We start from the raw sequence: 18,996 nt of genomic DNA, 5'->3' as shown, positions 1-18,996 counted from the left end.
TTTTCGTCACTTTTGGAATCCCAAACAATTTATCACCATGTTCATTACCTTGTTCGCTAATTCCTTTTTGGTTTGGTTAGCATGGTGCTGCAGTGATTTGCCCTTCGCCTTACAATAAGAGGTTTTGCACTCACATCCACCGCCTGCCTGTGACCTTTTTGTATGGAGTTTGCATGTTATCTCTGGGTACTGCCTTCTTACAACAGTTCAAAGACATCCATGTTAGGTAATTATTGATTCTAAAGTAGGCCGTGTTAGTGAAGACCTGTACAGGGTGTACTAGACCCTCCGGAAGACCCTGAACTGGGTAAAGGAAATGAACCGATAAACTAAATATGATTAAAGATAATATATAAAATTAATTAATTAAATCTGATTGAATATGAACAAAATTCCTCCTAAAGTTGGTCAGTGCATCTTTCTTTTGGAATATCCAGGAGCAAACGCTGCAGATGACTAGTTGATTCAAATCGAGGCTATTTTTAATGTGAAGCAACATTACTAATGACTACACCACCGTGCATGTAGATCTACTGTGTACAAATGGCATCCACGATTTTTTTTGTTTAATTAACGAATACAACAGAAAAAAGAAAAACAACAAATGAAAAAATACATGGATATCTGGAGTTGCTGGGAAGTCACCCAACCACCGGCTTGAAGGAGGAGGAGGAGGTAGAGGAGGAGGCGGGGCTGCTGGAACGGCCATTGGATTGTCTCAGCTTATCTTGGCTCGCATGAAGGAATCATCCCGAAAGCCTTTTAGGAAACGGACCCTGGCTTTGTGCAGAGCCAATTGATGCCGGCTCTCCAGATCGGCGTTTGTCCAAATGGAGTCGAGGCAGGCCATGAGTGTTCCTTTATCCTGGCTGTTGTGGGATGCTTTGGCTCTTGATTTCACGCACACAGATGCCAATTGCACATTCACTTTAGGCCACAACAGCAACGAGCAGTTTATGCACGTGCGTAGGTGTTCACACAAACACGCATACAAGAGCTGCATGATTACACACACGGTAGCGCAATTATACACACGCACGCTTGCAATAATTATGCGCACGCACACACACACGCATACGCACACACAAGACACTGGCATAATTACATGCGGCCATATACATACACCCACACCACTTCACAGAGGAACTGCTGATCAACTGCATGACCTTCTCTCTAACAATGTTAATGTCACCACCTGGGGGAGGTTGGGGGGTGGGGGGAGCTTGATGGAGTGATTGGAGTAAAGAAAGACAGATTCAAAGAAAGAGCCCACGATAAGCTTGTATTGCCCATCACCACCTCACCTGGGGCCCGCTTTCATCCCCCGTGCAAGGGTTAACGTCTTCCCATTCTGCGCACATACACCTTATACATGCAGGCATGGACATGCACACAACACTGGAGTACACCCCCGGCACCTCGCCTTGGGTCGTAACCGAACATTTATCGTGCGTGAACCCTCCCCTCCGTGCTTGCGTGCGAGAGGCCTATGGCTCGCCTGCTGACAGGATCCCGTTACGGCAAATGTCACACTCCCAAAAAGGATTCACCCCCCCACGGAGAAAATGAAGTCAAGACCTTCGCTCGCACTGTCTCACTCTCCCACCTCGTCCCCCCACCATCACTCTCCTTCAGTCTCCTTTTTCCTCCTCTTCTTCTTCTTTTTCTTCTTCACCTTCCTCAGCCCCGCTCTCCACTTATCCATTTCTATCCTCTTTTCCGCTCCCTTGAACTATCGCTGCCTCGCACACACTCACCTTGGTTTGCAGTCCTCAGCATTTTGCCGAATAAAGTACCTTTTAACTGGATGGTTTTTAGTGGATAATTAGTCCTCACCTTGGGAAAGGAAGGGACAACAATGCAGGAGGAAAAAAAGAAAAGTAAAAAGAAAAGCAGGTTGATTTTTTTGGGTGGGGGGCAATCGGTGGATGGGCTTAAGGTGTTGGAGGTCATGCTGTGAACAGAGCAGGGTTGTGTTTTTTTCTATAGCTCGCTGACCGACGGGTGCTTCTCCTGTCACGTCTCGACAGCTTCAATATTAAATTTTGCTCCCAAAGAGAGAGAGAGAGAACAGTGAGCGGGATGTCTCCCTTCTCGTTCAGTGGAGCCATCAACGGCAAAGACCTCTTAGACGGTGCATGAAAGAACGTATTTTTTTAAAGCCATCACCAGGTAAAAAAAACCCCAGAAAAACAACATGTAGGCGTACAGTCTAGGGAGGAGACACGGTGCATTATCTTCACTTCTCGCTGTAGATGTGGTCCAGAGCAGCTTTTTAATTTGATGTCAGTATGCAAATACTGTAAGCAGTCAAGAACAAAACCCCCCCCCAACAACTCCAAATCCCTTTTTGTTCCTGGAAGAAAATGACTTAAAGGAGAAATCCCTCGGCAACACCCCCACCCCTCCACCTCACCTTCGAAACAGGAGAAAAAACGTGCAGTTTTATTTTTAGAAGGTGCAAACAAGGAAAGGGGTGGTGATGGTGGTGTTGGGGTGGGTGCTGCTGTAAGATTGTAAATGTCTCTGATGTGTTCAGTCTGCACAACCTTATTCCTGATAATGGAACTAGCTGCTCTGTCTGTCAGTGCCTATTTACACACAAATGAAGTGGCGAGTTGCACGCGCCCAGTGGAGCTGCTAGCCTCCATCTCAGCTGTCAAAACGGGTTAGTGGCTACAAGCAAAACACAACGATCCCTCGGATCAAACTGTGGCCGGCCATTCAAATGTAATAGCTTCATCCTTGGACATGGAGCGTCTCTTTCCTCCCCCCTACCCCCCAACCCCACCGTCGCCCGCTCGCTCTACCTCCTAGAACCTTGCCGGCTTGTTGGAAAGTAATAGACTTCTCAGGATGCCAGTTCTCACAAATCTGGGATGCAGCCTTTTATTTGCCCTCCGCGGGGAAAGGTGTTTGGAGTAATAGGGATGAAGCAGACCATAACTACAGCTGAATAAATCTTCCTATCTTGGCTCAGTGGAAGCCTGTGTGCACATGGTTTGTCAAAGCTCCATAAAATGTTGTTTGATAGGAGTTCTGTACAGTTTAGGAGTTCTCCTCCTGCTTTCCCCGTTGCCTCCTTTTTTTCTTTTTTCTCCTCCCGTGCTACAGCGGTTGCAATCAATCAGTGTTTAATCAGCCGTCTTGCTGGAGTTGCCAGGTAATCCTGGCTGTCTTGGTGGCTATCTGTGTTTGTGTGTGTGTGTGTGACAGCTGGCAGAGCTGCTCAGTTGCCTGTGTGGGTGAGTGGATGGCACCATGCAGGTTTTTCTCTGCACAGCATGTAAAGGCATATCGGATGATCTGATGGGCTGTTGAAATTGTCAAGTGGGATTTGAGAGCGAGGGTGTGCAAATGACCGAATGTGTGAATTTGCCTGGGTTAAATCTAAACCGAGTGTTTTCTCCCACTTTTTCCCTCCTGTAGACCTGCTTGGAATTGGAGCGCTATCTGCAGACAGAGCCCAAGCGTTTGTCGGAGCTCTTTGACCAAGACTTGGATGGCCTCCTAACTCCAGCCTATATGAAGGAGGATGGAGAGGAGGAGCTGTCAGACACCCTGCTCCCCAGCCTGCCGAGCCTCCCAGAACCACCGAGCCCACCTCCGGTGATCCTTTGCCCTACTCGAAAGAACTTCCCTTCCCCTGGCGCTGTGAGGAGAGACCTCAAACCCAAAGGACAAGGGGTGGAAAATGTAGAGGGCATGGAAGGGGTCCACCAGGCTCAGCTGAGTGCCGTCACCTCCCTGACACCTCCGTCATCGCCAGAACTCGGCCGACACCTCGTCAAACCCAACCAGACGCTGACGGCCTCGGCTGATGGGACACTCACCTTGAAGCTGGTAGCCAGGAAGGTGGGGCTTAGCGCAGCCAGGTTGGTGGCGGGGCACACACTTCCTGTCCAGGTGAAAGATGAAGATGAGGGGGCTGCATGTGTGATCGGGGTTGGAGAGCTACCAGAAAACAAGAAGAGGATTCACCGCTGCCAATTCAATGGTTGCAGAAAGGTGTACACCAAGAGCTCCCACCTAAAGGCCCACCAGAGGACACATACAGGTAAGAAGTCTTCTTCTTCTTCTCTTTTCATCTGCTCCCTTTAGGGGTCACCCAAGCACATCATATGCCTCCATTTCATTTCTAGCATCCTCCTCCGTCCTTCACTACATCCACAAATCTTTTTTTTCTTTTGCTGCTGCCTGGCATCTTCATCTTCAGCATCCTTTGTCCAACATATCCATTATCCTCTGCACATGTCCAAACCATCTCATCCTTGAATAAACCTGAACTTTCACTCTGATGTACTAATTTCAAATCTTGTCCATTCTGGTCACTCCCAATAAAAATCTTGGCATCTTCAGTTCGGCCTCTGAACCACACTCTCCAAACCATACATCATAGCAGGTCTCACTACCATCCTGTAAACCTTTCCTTTCACTAGTGCTGCTATCCTTCTGACACAAATCACCCCTGACACGCGTTTACTCTCTAGTGAGTCTCTAATCCTGCTGACGGTCCCCTGGACAGCAGGTATGGGCAGCAGTCCTTGTTCTCTAGCCTCTGTAAGCTTGGTGCACAGGAGAAGGTTCTTCTTAGAGTTGTCCTCTATCTATCTAGCCACAAAACTGACTAGCCAGCCTTTTGGTATGGAAACATGACACAGGAAGGCCTGAATCTAGCTGGTTAGTAGCGACTGTACTTTCAAAATGAGAGGACAGAAATGTTCCACAAGTAAATACCTTGCAGATGGCATCACTCATACGCAATCGAATACGTAATGCATACATAGCATATAGCTTACACAGCACAGGGCACAATGTCAGATTCCCACTATTAGAATTACTAGTTAATTACTAGTATTTATAGTCTTATCATACTGTATGTGAAATTGTCACACAATATTAAGTTTTCATTTTCAAATATCTTGTCAATAATGCCAATAAATAGTTACCTTGACACCCCAATTCTGAATTTGAGCAGAATAGTTGGGGCACTTTTCAGATATGATTTCAGTAAGCCGCTTTCAGCGCGGCAGCTCTGAGGGCGCCTCTACAATTAGAGGTAGCACCTTCATGCACCTGTAATAAAAAAGACTGACGCTCATTGTTGGTGACAGGTTAAAAAGGCTCAATCCTGAAGCTAAATGACCGCTGCACGCCGAGCGAGACACAGACAGTACGTCTGTGTCAGACACCGAAGATGAAAGAACAGGATTCAAAGAGTATTTTCTTCTTTTTTATAGCACACACTCTGACTCTTTTCTTGTCTTTGGATGAGCACTGAGGTTTTTTTTTTGTATCCGACCATTTTTCTTCTACCGGTGATGTCTCGAAGCCTCGCCCACTCGGGGAGATGTGTTTAATATGTCGGGCAGTCCTGTAACAATCTTCCGGTCTATCACAGTCCGTGCTTCCACCCTCTTGGGTTTTCAAATTCTTAGATAACCTCACTTGAAAATACCGAGTGCAAATCCACCTGCTACACATTCTTGGAACAAAATGCACACAAAACGATAAGGAATGTGCAAGAAGCAGCAGCTCTGTAATCATAGAACAGGGTCTGTGCCTTATTGAAATATCAAAAATGAAAGATAAAAATGTGATGATTTGAGAGAAAGGCAAAAAAAAAAACATGCCTCTTATCCTCACTCTTTCTGCTTAAGTACTTCTCTGAGCCAAACCAGAGCAGGTCCTCCTTGTCAAGGTTCTTCACATGAAGGAAGGGGGGAGGGTTCAGAAGCTATAACTCTCCCGCTCCTCCATCTCAATCCCAAACCACTCAGACCTCTGTCAGGGAGCTGTCCTCTGTCTGAGTAAGTGCGCAGTGATGGATGGATTGACCTGGATAGGCTGCCATTTCCTCGGTTTATTTCAGGCCCTGCCGTCCTCTATGCGTTCTATAAGTCTAGGTCAGTGTTTCTCAATCTGAAGTTGTCAGATTTTTTTTTCCAGGGTTGGTAATGGGATCATTTTTAAGAACAAGGGAAATATTTTTCAAATGTAACTTTATATTATAATCCCATGAGGCAGGACATGAGGGATAACCATCTCAGCGTTTTCTCCAGTGTGTCAGAGATTGCTGTTATTAACTTGCAGCTTATTTGAGCTCTTCTGTGTGTCTTCTTTTGGTTGGCGAGCTGAGAGCGATGTTATTTTTGTTCGGTCTGGTCTCTACCCCCCACACTCCGAGAGAGGCGTTCAGCGGTATAATGAGATGGATATTGACATGTGATAGGTAGCCATATAGCTGTTTCCTTATTTATTTTAACCGGTACATCGAAGAGCGTCCATCATAGTAAATGAAGTTACAGCGACTCAAATTGGATTGGGTTGCTCCCCCGCCTTCTAAATTTATCCACTGCTTGGTTGACAGATCACCAGAGCTGTCCAGCGAAGACGCTACGTGTGACTTGTTTACCAGCTCTGGCTTGCCTCTTTGAAAAGAAGTCATCATCTGAGTGTGAGAGATGATGAAAACATCACACCCTCTGTGTTGGAACAAATTTGCACAGACATGCCATCATTGATTCCCCCAGCGTGGTGTGTCTACAACCCTTGTGATTAGACTCCATGCCAACTGGGCCAGCTATGGGGGAGCAGAGCCACCGGTGCTGTCCAGTCACAAAATCCATACAGGCAAATCACAAGAAGTCTCAATTAAATGAAACTGAAATCCAGAGAGCTGTGTGGAGTGGTTGATATTAAAATGTGAAGGCTGAACCGACCATAGGAATCTGAGCACACTGATGCTATAACATGATGTAAAGGTCTTGAGCCAACGCTCATTTCTTTATATTTTGTTTCTAAGAATTCAGACTTTCTTCTGATGTTTTAAAGTGCTCTTGAACAACAGTTCTCCAAGTTTTCTTTGGACATTGCCTGGTTTTCCACTCATTTTCCATCCACTCCTTGTACCTGACCATTTTCAGAGGAGAGTTTTTTGATTTGTTAAGCCACTTAACACTGACCTATGACTCATTAAAACATAAAACAAAGCACCGAACTAAAGAGACAAACCAGTGTTGTGTCTACACACAACACATAGCTTAGCAAAGAACCAATTTTAAATTGTGACTTTAGACTCTTTGTTGTTACTTGACTTGTCTGAAAGTCTAAAAGTAAAATCATCAATCAATCATCCTGATAGAAAAACACACAGTGGAGCACTATCAGTCATGGATTGGCCTCCCCAGAGCCCGGACCTCAACATTATTGAAGCAGTGTGGGATCATGTTGACAGAGAACAGAACAAAAGGCAGAAACATCCAAAGAAGAGCTTTGAATGTCCTTCATGAAGCCTGGAGAACTATTCCTGAAGACTACTTAAAGAAATGACACGAAAGCTGCCTAAGAGAGTTCAGACTGTGCTGAAGAATAAAGGTGGTCACACCAAATCATGACTTTCAAGCTCATTAAAATTGTATTTACATGTATGTTTGCACATGTTTCGATACGCAGCTTTGCCATTTCCACAGCAGAATTAGGAATGGCTCAAGACTTTGCACAGTACTGTACCGTAATCTGACATCCATACTATATTTTGTGTTTAACTCGGTTAATTAACTGAGTAAATAGCAGAGGGGACACCTTTATTTGTCTTGTGATATCTTTGAATTTTGAGATCCATCTCATTCTGCATTCCGATCCATAGTTACAGTTTAGGTCCAAACCTCTGGAAACTTGGAAAAAAAACCCTCCAAAAACAGCAGCTACATGGCTTACTCATTACCAATGTATTAAGAAACACGTCTTAAGCTGTTTTCCCACAGTAACTTCAAACAATTTTAGAAGAATTAGTTTGGGATCATTTTGATCCTTTCTCACACGCAACACACAGCAGGAAATAGTCTGCCTCGGATGCGTTCACACTGTTGGAAATACTCCGTGTGGTTTAGACGATAGAGCTGCTCGGGTACAGCGTGTATAGGAGGCAGGACACATGATGAGCAGTGGATTCATCAAACAGACATTACAAAGACGCTGCACTATGGAGCTGCCTGCTTAAAGACCCCTTTTGGGTAATGTCTAGAAAAGTTTGGAGCTGCAGTGCCAATCAGCTGACTGTTTGGGAAGTTGTAGAAGGCTGCAGGAGAAGGAGCTCACCTGTCAATCATCTGCGCTGACGCTGTATAGTGTCTGGAGCTAGCTTGGTCCTTCCCCAGTGAATATGTACCTATTTTATGAACCATTTAATAGTTATTAAACCAAGATAACACCCCCATTTTCCACTCTGTTTATATTTATTTATAATGGCACTAAGTTAATATTATGACTTGACAAATCACTTCAACTATAATTGAATTGCCTCTCTTTATATATTTGTCTAATTGACTAATTGTTGGGAGTGTCTATCATTGCACACCTGAATAGACAAACAGAGAAAAATCAATGTGGCAACCTCTTTTTATCACCCCCCTCTCTACCCTGTAAATTATTAAGAAAAATTTACATTAAAATGATTTAATGACAGTGCCACAACTTCCATATAGCACCATTAAAAACACACTTCCTCCCTTCCCCCTTGGAGCCTATCAGTGTCACGTAAGGTGCTTTAACATAAAAGCAGTGAAAAAAGAACATCTGTCTTGTTATTCAAACCGGGAAGGTAGAATGATAAACGGGGAAAATGTCGACTTAAGATGACAAAGGGAGCCACAAAAGCTGAAGAAAGAGGAGAAGAGCGACGTGGAGTGAAACAAAGAGTAGATGAAGACAGAAGACAGGGATGGGGGAGGTACAGTGGAGCGACCCTCTTCAGAAAAAGACAGCAGTGCCACGGGCTCCCCCATTCACTGAGCCATTATCCTGACAAGTTTAAAGATGTCATTACTCAAATCCTCTTTTTCTTAGTTGTTATTTCCATAAATTACCGACGGAGAAAAGGCAACGATTTAATCTGGAATTAGACGGGCTGAGTTGAAATGACAGTGCCCTGTAGAGCTTTTTGTGAATAGGCTTATGGGAGATAAGGAATGGTACAATTAGATTTTGGGTAGGGTAAAACACGAGGACTGTTGGGTTATTCTGCCTTCGCTCTCTCGCTCTTTCTCCTGTTTCTCATCATTTTCCCTCTCTGGCTCTCTCCTCTCATTCTGTCTCGGTCTTTTAGCCAGTACGCTGTCTCTCTCTGCATGTTTGCCTCTCTATCGGGCTCATATTCTGTCACTCTGCTCTTTTGCCACTTTAGTTTTTTCAGGGCTCAACAATTTGATGTGTTATTCCAAATGCAAAATGTTGACCAGTTTGTGTTTCCAGTTCCTTTAGCGTACCACGGGCAATTTAGAGAAGATCCCAATTTATAGGTTTTAAAGGGGATCTAGCTATATGTATATATATTTTTATAAATTCCTGGACTTTGTCCTGATTGGCTGCCTTTTGTAAACAGAAAGCTTGAACAAAAGTGAGGCGGGGCTTGTGTGCCTGACGTGACCATATTAGGAGCATCAGCTCTAAGTGACATCATACAAAGGAAAACGTAGAAAAAACTGTCTGAAAAGGAGCATTTAGAGTAGAAACATGATCAGGTAGAAATGGAGGCTAAAAGCTGGACTCCTCATCACTGCCTTTGTTAGCTTTGTGTTAGCATGCTTGTCTTTGCAGATGCTAGCAAAGAGCTGAAGTTGTGTTAGGAGTATAACGCGCTTGCTTCTATCCTGGGCCTAACTGTACCACTGTAGACCCCCCCACCCCCCCCCCCCCCCCACATACACACACATGCGAAATGGGATCAGCTGATTATAGCCCAAATAGTCCAAAGTCAGACTATTTTTTTTCTTTGTATCCGCCTGGTGTGCAAATAACCAAAGAACCTTTGTAACACAAGTAGTGACATGATTGCAGTAATAACTCTATCTACCATATAATTTTGATGTAAGGCCATCTCTGTTATGATTTATTGTGAGAATGATGGCACCTCATTTGGCCTTTACGACCACAAATAGGCTCTTTCCACTCTTATTCTTTTAAAATATTACAATGTGTCTTTGGATATGTGAGAATATTTTTTCAATCAACTACAAAACTAATTTAAAGTGCCTTTTTTTTAAAACCTGCCAGGCACTGTGTTAGAAATTATTAAGCCTTTTATGAAAAAAGGCTTCATCCCATGCTTTCCCATCATCCTCACGTCTCTTACTAACGCACTTCAATTCTCCATTACTTCCTCCATATTTCATCTTTGTCTCTTCCCCTCGCTCATCTCCGAGCCAGCAGTGCTGGTTGCTGGGCTGGCGCCTATAAAGCCACCTCTCCGAGAGCCTCTGTAATGACCTCTGAGACCCAAATGCCCTGCTTCAGCTTCAGCTAATGGAGGGAATGTAATTAACTTCACCACTGGCACCTGAGAGGCTGGAGAGAACGGGCGCATGGGTGCGTGTGTTTGAGCATTCGGAAGTAACAGATTACGCCTAATGGGATTACGGTGACTCAGGAAACACCCAGTTATCAGATTATGGATGAGAAATATGTGAGCGCTCATTTGATTATTTCAAAATAAAAACGCATTTTTAAAGATGGAGGGAGGAGGGGGTGGAGCATTTTGATTGTATGCATTTCTTCCCTGAAATGAAAAGGGAGAAGTGCCGGTTAATGGTGGATTTTATTAAATCATTCAGAATAAATAATTGTTTTAAACAGCGGCACGCAACTGTCCAATATCCTGATTCTTTAAATCATAACAATAATCCACTTAGCTCAATAATCTACATTATACAGGCAAAGTAATCCAAAAGTAACAGAAGGTAATCAGATTATGCTGCTGGGTTCAGGCTAATCCAGTGGATTAGGTTACTGATGGACGTTTAAAACTGTCAGTCAATCGGACTGTGTGTTTTTACAAGTAGCATTTCCAGTCCGGTGTCTGTTTGCAGAGGCGAGTGGGTACCTGCTCCACTTCACTGTTTGGGCATCTTGAGAGAGAGCGGAGGAGGGTGGATTTTTTTTCTTTATAAAGGGGGGGGGGGTTGTTGCTAGGCAACGGAGGCAGTGTATCGTTGGAGGAGTCGGTAGCTGAGTGGTTATGTACTGCTGCAGGCTCTGGTCTCTTAGTGCCCCCCCTCCTCCTGCACCACCACTACTACTTCCACCACCATCATCGCCCCCTCAGCCCCGCTCCTCACCCCCGCTCCTCACCCCCGCCTCTTGCCCTGTACAGCTCTATGGCTACCGTCGCTAGGCAACTGCCTCCGTGCTCTGCCAGCGTGCTCAGTAATTGGCCGGTGGCATGGCGGCGTACCGTTGCCAGATCCAGCCAGCTGCACTGCCTCCTCATGTTTCACCACATACCCCCTACCCACCCCACGTCTCTCTTACACATACACTCACACACAGATACACCCCACCCCCCTTGATCCCATTGCTAGGCAACGGATTCAGGCATTCCTGCCTCCCAGGAATTTCATTGGCCAGAGTCGGATGGCCCAAACCTGCAGCTCTGGGATGGAAGGGGACAAGACTAATTTCTGGATCTAGACCAAAAGCACTTTAAACTCTACAGTTTTTTGTTAAAGGGACAGTTCACCGCAAAATCGAGTAGTTTTATATATATATATATATATATATATATACATCGATATAGATATACATATATATGTTTTGCCTCTGTTCTGCAGTCCTATCTATCAATCCAGATTGTTTTAGTCTTGCCCAATTGTGGAGCTATTGTGTGTAACTCCTGATCCTAGAAACAAAAGAGGTCCAGGAGAGCCAAAAAGGGTTAGGTAGTAAATGAGAATAAACCAAATTGACTGATAGACTCAGCAGACTGATATAAACTTACATTTAAACCACAAACGAAACTGATGGCCTAGAAAGAGTCGTCCTGGTGACTTAAATATCCAAAAGAACTACACTGAATAGAATAAATGACACAGGTGTACCAGATCCACTGAAATTAGAACACAGGGAGTTACACCATTCAAGTTCCCTCTTAGCTGACCTGCAATGGAAGCTTGCTGTTGGCAGGGGGGTAATGAAATTAATAAATTATATAAAAATACAAAAAATTGGGGTTTATCTAAATATAAAAATAATGTTAATAAATGTTAATAAGTCATGTATGCAAAGTGTCATTGAGATTGGCCAACCCATTAAGGAGGAGATGGGGGGTAAATACAGATACATATGCATGGATACGCTCCCATCATTAGTCAGATATTCAAATAAAAGCAGGTATGCTACAGCCAAAATCAGCATATATAGATGGTTTATCACTTTAAAAAAAATTGAAAAAGAAAGAAATAAAGAATAAAGTACTGATTATTTTAGATCCTGCCTGAAATACTATGTGAATATCTCCCACATTTGGCTCACAGATGTGGCCCCTCCTTACTTTACACAAGCTCTCATTGCAGTTTTGACAGAGCAGTTGATCTATTGATTTTGTCCCTTTGGATAATCGCATTCAATGAATTAAGCCAGTAGTCGTGGTGAAAGCGCTCGAGCAGAGCTGGTCAGCCTCGAGCACCAGTCCAGATGGGATGTGACTGATGCAGGTGACATCTTCGGAGTTGGACGCAGCTGGCGGATTGTGGCCTCCTTGCCATTATGTGTCTGGCCTAATTATCACTACCCCCTCCTTCCCTACCAGCATATCTGCAGCCTCCTTTGCCTTAATCCACTTCTGCAACACTTCTCTCCTACTCTACTTTTCCCTCCCCTGGTCTCATCTCACCTCCTCCTCTCAGTCTCTCATCCACCTTGCCTCTAATCCTCACCCCTCCCTCCCACCCTCCCTCCCTCTCGACCTCTTCTCTCTCAACCCTCCACTCCTCTTCTGCATGTTCAGCAAGATTGGAGACCAGTGGGAGCTTCTCCATCTCATCCCATTGCTCTCTTTACAGTCCCTAAAAAAGGAAATGGTGACAGGAGGCACAGGGATCTTTATCAGACTGGAAGCTAACATGCACTCACAATATACAGGACACACTCATTAAAATAAAAGCTCTGCCAATATCAAACAGGAAGATAAAGTGTTAGCAGCAAAGAGCTTTTTGCATGGGCGCAGAACAACAAATAAGCGTGTGATTGGTGTATGAGCGATCAAACAGGTGCTCACGTGTGCTTTTTTTTTTTTTACCCCCTAGGTGAGAAGCCATACAAGTGCTCGTGGGAGGGCTGCGAGTGGCGATTCGCCCGGAGCGACGAGCTGACGAGGCACTACCGCAAACACACCGGCGCCAAGCCTTTTAAGTGCAACCACTGTGACAGGTCTGTCAAAACACGCCTCTCCCTCCTTCCCCGTGTCTTATATGTTTTTCTTCGCCTTTTTATCCGAGCGCTATTTGAAGTACTTCCACAAGCACAGCAGGCTGTGTTTTAACATTGTGTTTGGTGTAGTGAAGACAAGATGCTGGTTACACACCCCGAAATGTGTTTTGGTACTGACCCAGTTTAAAAGTGTGTTGGCAGGATTACTAATGTGCGCTCCAAGACCCAACTCGCTCAGTGTTTGAGCGAGTTGAGCTCAGTGTTTCAGCTCTAGACCCACATTAGGGACGGTGGAGCATATTAATAGTGAATCTACACACATGATGATAGATAGTCTTGATTTGGATTCAGAGCGGGACAGAGGTGTAAAATGAGTTTCATTAGCAATGAAACACCTAACAACCTGGAATATTAATTTAATTTGCAGGGTATTAAGTAAATAAATACTGGCTTTATTATCAGAAACACTGGCAATAAAGAAAAGATAGACACAGCCTTTGAGGGTGAAGCTGGTGCTATAGTCCATTCAATCTGTGCTCTTTTTTTGCCCAGCAGGGGGTCACTCGTCTGACTGTACAGAAATCTGGCAAATTATCCACATTTCTCATTTCTTATACACTTAGGTTAGGGTCTCGATTGTTAGCTTAGAGTTTTATTTAATACATGATGAAAATGTACTTAAAGGTACATAAGGCTATGCCGGGTACGCTAGGGTAGGTTAGGTAGGGTAAGATAGCTTGTCCACCCCTTGCTTTTGACATTCAGTTTGAAACTTAAAAATGACAAAAAAAAAACTTGAGTCTTCAAGTCTGAACTTCTCTGACCATTGGGTGATGTCATGGCTATCTTTCATATACAGTCATTAATCTCAAAAGTCACTGACTTTAGTTTAAACATTGTAAGTTGGTTGAATTTGTAGATTTTTAGACATTTACAGGGGGGGAAATGTATTTGGGGAATTGCTGAAGCCACCATAACCGTAAATACAGTGTGTGTGGGGGTTACTGGAAATAAAGCCCCAGGCTGGCCCAGTGATTGGGCAGGCTTTCCGGTGAACTCGATAATCCCTGTCACCTGAAAAGTCCTTGAGCAGAGCAAGCTGAGCATCCGAGAAGTTTACCACACAAAAACAAAAACAACTAATGAATTTAAAATTTGTAGTTAATTAACTTTAACTAATAGTTATTTTAACAATAAACAGAAAAAATATATAAATCAATAGTAATGTCCTAATTTATGGTTTATTTATGTAACAAGAAATCCAAACAATTACAGGACCTCTAATGAACAGGCACTTGGAGAAAGTGGAGAGGAAAACCACCAAATCGCAACCTTTTCCTAAACCTACCCAAGTTTGATGCTTAAATACACAAACTACAGTCTCCAGGTGATTTATAACCTAACAACTTCCTGCATATTTAGTTTTTAACAAGTATTTTGAATAACAGTTTGATAATAAACAGATAATGCTCCCATATTGTTTATAAACCTAGAATTGAAACAGTTGTGAAACATTATTGTTAAATATTTGCTTTTTTGTTTGTTAACATTTTAACAATAATTGTTTTTTTATGATAGTTATGATGGACTATTGCCATTAAACACTTTGCAGATCATATATAATGTTTTGTTTGCTGTTTTAAATCAAACATCATATGAATCTCAAAGTCATGCACCTTTACACCGTTGACTGTCACTGGAAAGAGGTGATCTGTTATAATTTGACTGTGACTCTTCCTAATTAGGTGCCTTGGCTTCTGTTTAATTATGAAGCAAAGGGAAATTGCTCCTTAAATCTGGTTCCACTGACCAAAAAATATCAAACATTTAAAGGCAATTATTCACTTTTTAAATGATCAGCTTGCTGCCGACACAAAAATCTTTACTCCTATTTTAATTACACCCTGCTGTCTGTCTTTGATCTGGCCCTCGCTGACACCTCTGGGATCTCTGAGCAATATTGTCTACAGGAGCTACCACAATGCAGCAAGGCATCCCATGATAAAAAGGGTCTTTTTAAAGGATTTCATCACACACAAAAAAGGAAATTTAAAAGGTTCTTTTTGTTATTGCGCTACAGAAGAAAAACTCTTAATATATATAGTAGTACCTGCAAGGTAAATACCGCCTTAAAATGTGCTTCCTCTGCTATACAGAGGCTTTTTGGTGACTTTTGTAGCTTTTTTTTGTATATATGTCCTTGGGTATGTGAGTGGGAACATGCAGTTATATTTTATGGTAGTAAACCATTTTATGGAGATCCTAGCAGGAACACCAAAATAGCTCTATAATGGCAACCAAACAGCAGTATTATCCTGTAAAGCTCATATTTCACAGTACAGCACTGGATTGTTCTTACATTAAAAAGGAACTGCTGTCGTAGTTACAACAGGCACACTGTCAAATAACATTTTAATCCTGCTTAAGCTTCTCTCCAGTGCCTTATTGTAATTTAACAGGAAAGTTTCTTTCATTTGCCATTAACATACAGATATGTTTTCTATAAAATACTTTTATTTACTTTTACTTACGTGTTTACTTAAATTTATCTTCATATTTACTTGTTTTTAACTTACATTTACTTGCATGTTTTACTTACATTTGTTGCCATTCCTTCATTTGTTTCACTTACATTTGTCTTCACCCAAATTATTCTTGTAATTGTATCTTTTACATTGTGCTGACACCCTTGTTTTAATCAATCATTTTTTTTCTTTTTCTGGAAATTACATGCAACGGCATTTAATTATTCATGGAGCTAGAAATTAGGGAATAAAGATGTCATCTATTGTCAAAAACCGCTGCGAGCAAAACACAGTGTGTGTCTTTTAAAGGACAGTGCAGTCTTTTTTGACAGTTTCAAAACTGATCACAGTGCAGGGTGTTATTGAATATATGACTTCTTGAATCATGCATAGGTTCATTATGAAAGGACAAAAAGAAATTCCCTCCTCACCTAAGGTACTTTGCCTTGATGCCTATTGAAAAGTGTGTACGCATATGTGTGTGTGTTTCAGGGGGCAGAGGGCCATGCAGTGTCAACTTAATCAGGTCTCAGCTGGAGAGACTGTAAATACAGTATCCCTCCCCCCTGATTTCCCACCTCCCCCCGCTACCAGACCCCCCTACAGGCACATCCCTAATTTGGGCCCACCTCTGTCATGTGTCACAGGATGTCCAACCCCTCCAGCCTAACACACACACACAAGTGCACACACACCCTGCTGAGATGAAGGAAGAGGGGAAACAGGGGAGACAGAAAAAAGTCAGGGTGGAAGATTGAGGATGGGGGAAGTTGGGGGATGAGGGAAGGAGGAGGCAGACCTACGGTGTGCCAGCTGGTGTCGTGCCCCCGAGTCGTGACTCATACTTTACCATCTGTCTCAGCGAACGCACTCACAGTGACACACACACACACATACACACACACAGAACACCCATGAATGTCTTCTGAGCCGTTCATTTATCCCACGTGTGTTTGTACGGGTGCACACACTCGTGCACACAAAGACAGTAACACACACACAGGTATGACAGTAAGACGGATGACTGGTGGCTCATCACATGTGACTCCCTCTCTTGGCCAAACACTGATTCATCAAGACGTGTTAGACAGTTCCCTCTGTCTCAGTGGAAAGAGCCAATCTGAAACCTGTGTCAAAAAAAACAAGGTAGGAAAGGAACATCTTCTAGAAATTCATGACATGAAGGCATGGAGTGATAAATGTTAGACTCTGTGTTCAAAGAAAGTTACAATTGAGCTATAAAAGTTATTAAATTAACAGTTAAGGTTAAGTTACCTCACATTCATGGCTAAATATCATAAACCTCAAAAGGCTTCTGACTAATATTTAGAGGCGACGTCTCTAATGGCAAATAGGAATCACACTGCATAGTCTTTGGGAAAACTGCCCTGCTTCTTACTGGATTAATTACCTCAGTAAACACTTCTTTCATGTGTTTGTAGTCTCTAGTATCAAGTCTTATTCTGGACAGCATTGTTCTCATTTTTAACTCATTTGGTCATAGAACCAATGGGCTTATGCAATGATGAGGCATCCATCATTTATCTGTACCTGTGTTCAAAACAATTGCTAATTCTCCTAGAGAGGTGTCAGATTTTAGATGATCATTGTGTGCAGAGGTGGACAATTAATTTCCCCAGTGTGCCACATTAGAAACTGGGACTGTTGTGGAGGGCCATACCAATAACCTGAACTCAATCTTGCTCAGTATTAATTTTATCTCTTTATAAGCTTGTGGGCATGACCCTTCACAACAGTCCCTGGTTCTCACGTAGCCTCTCGGGAAAATTAATTGCCCACCCTGATTGAAGGGGGCCTCACCCAAATTCTGCTCAAGGTCAAGGTCATATTGGTTGTTTTATGAGCACTTTCATTTTTAAAATGATCACTACTAGGGTATTCGTCAGATTTTTGTGAACTTGTATGGACTGCTCATCTAAGACGAGTGTAAGCATTAGAAACTGGGACTGTTGTAGAGGCCCGCATCAATGAGCTGAACAAAATTCTGCTCCACATTAAATTTATCTCTCTAAAAACCTCCACAACAGTCCTAGTTTCTCATGTGGCCCCTTGGGAAAATTAACTGGCCACCCCTGACCTAAGGATTCTTAATCCAAATCATGCTCATCATCAAGGTCATATTGGCCATTTTACGGGAACTTTTTATCAGTTGATTTTAATTCTCATTAGTTTGTGCAATATAGCCAACCAATAGCAACAAAACTTATAACTTGAGCAAGAAGAGCTACTACCACATGGATATTCTGATTTTAATTATGGTTCCAGGTTAATCTTTAAGATGTAGCTACCTTCTGATTGACAACTTGTTAATGAATGGTCATGCAGTGGTTTTTCAGTCAGATCCAGCCCATGCTTGTGATGTTTCCCCAACTGGTTGCACCCTGTCTGATATGTAGATGGTGTCAAAATGCTGTATAAATAAGAGTGTGTTAGCTATGAAACACTTTCAATATTTTCCTTGAACCTTTAGTGTCATACTGATCTGTAACTGCTGGGAGTGATGCACTTTAACACTAGCATGCTGTGGTTATTTATTCTGTCATAACAAAGGGACATAAAACAGCAACTATTTTCTTAAACTTAGCCTTTCTTCTGTTTAGAGACACTTCCTAAAGCATTAGAAGCTTTGGAAAATACTGCAAATTGGAAGCTGTTTGTTTCTTTTTTCTGCACAGCATTAGTAAATTTATCCACTTTACTCAACTCTAAACCAGCCTCCGCCTCCATCCAAAATATTTCTCACACACTAATCAGCAAAACATCCAACTTCCAATTATCTAAAAGAAAGCAACACTTTCTTTTTGGAAAGCACTGCTTCTCTGGGGAACGGAGCTGTAGTGTTGGTTCAGCGAGCATGCCATAGAAACGCTGTTGATCTGGAGATGAAAAAGTAGGTCTCATAATGGCTGCATCTGTATGTAAGCAAGTGTGGCATAAACAAAACACCAGCTGAAAGCATATATTATGTCAGTTTGTGGCAATCAGGTTGAAATAATCATTTGTAAAGATTATTTTTAAAACCCTCTCGGAAAAAAAAAATAGGCCGATGTACTTCCAGAGCAATTCCATTTTTCACTGTGCAGCTACGCCCCAGCAATTCTGCAAGCCTGATTTCAGATGAGAGGCTTCGATTCATCTAATTTAGCTATCGTTTTACAGCACATGTTTTGCATGCTGCTCCTCCTCCCCACCACTACCACCACCACACTGTTTCAACAGATCCATCTGCGGGCTCTCTAGTTATTCA

The 18,996-nt window shown here is 42.8% G+C and overlaps 1 protein-coding gene across 1 annotated transcript in view; it reads left to right on the top strand.

Moving 5' to 3' along the window:
- Positions 1–18,996, top strand: part of klf7a (Kruppel like factor 7a) — a 53,065-nt gene that overhangs the window by 30,519 nt on the left and 3,550 nt on the right. Inside the window, exons 2-3 of the mRNA XM_063467459.1 lie at positions 3,430–4,057; positions 13,080–13,203. Of these exons, the coding sequence (XP_063323529.1) occupies positions 3,430–4,057; positions 13,080–13,203 (752 nt within the window). The remainder of the gene's footprint in view (positions 1–3,429; positions 4,058–13,079; positions 13,204–18,996) is intronic.

This window comes from Pelmatolapia mariae, linkage group LG23, assembly GCF_036321145.2.
Source record: "Pelmatolapia mariae isolate MD_Pm_ZW linkage group LG23, Pm_UMD_F_2, whole genome shotgun sequence".
NCBI lineage: Eukaryota > Metazoa > Chordata > Actinopteri > Cichliformes > Cichlidae > Pelmatolapia > Pelmatolapia mariae.
Note: the sequence above shows the minus strand (reverse complement) of the source record. Positions and strands in the feature narration are given on the sequence as shown.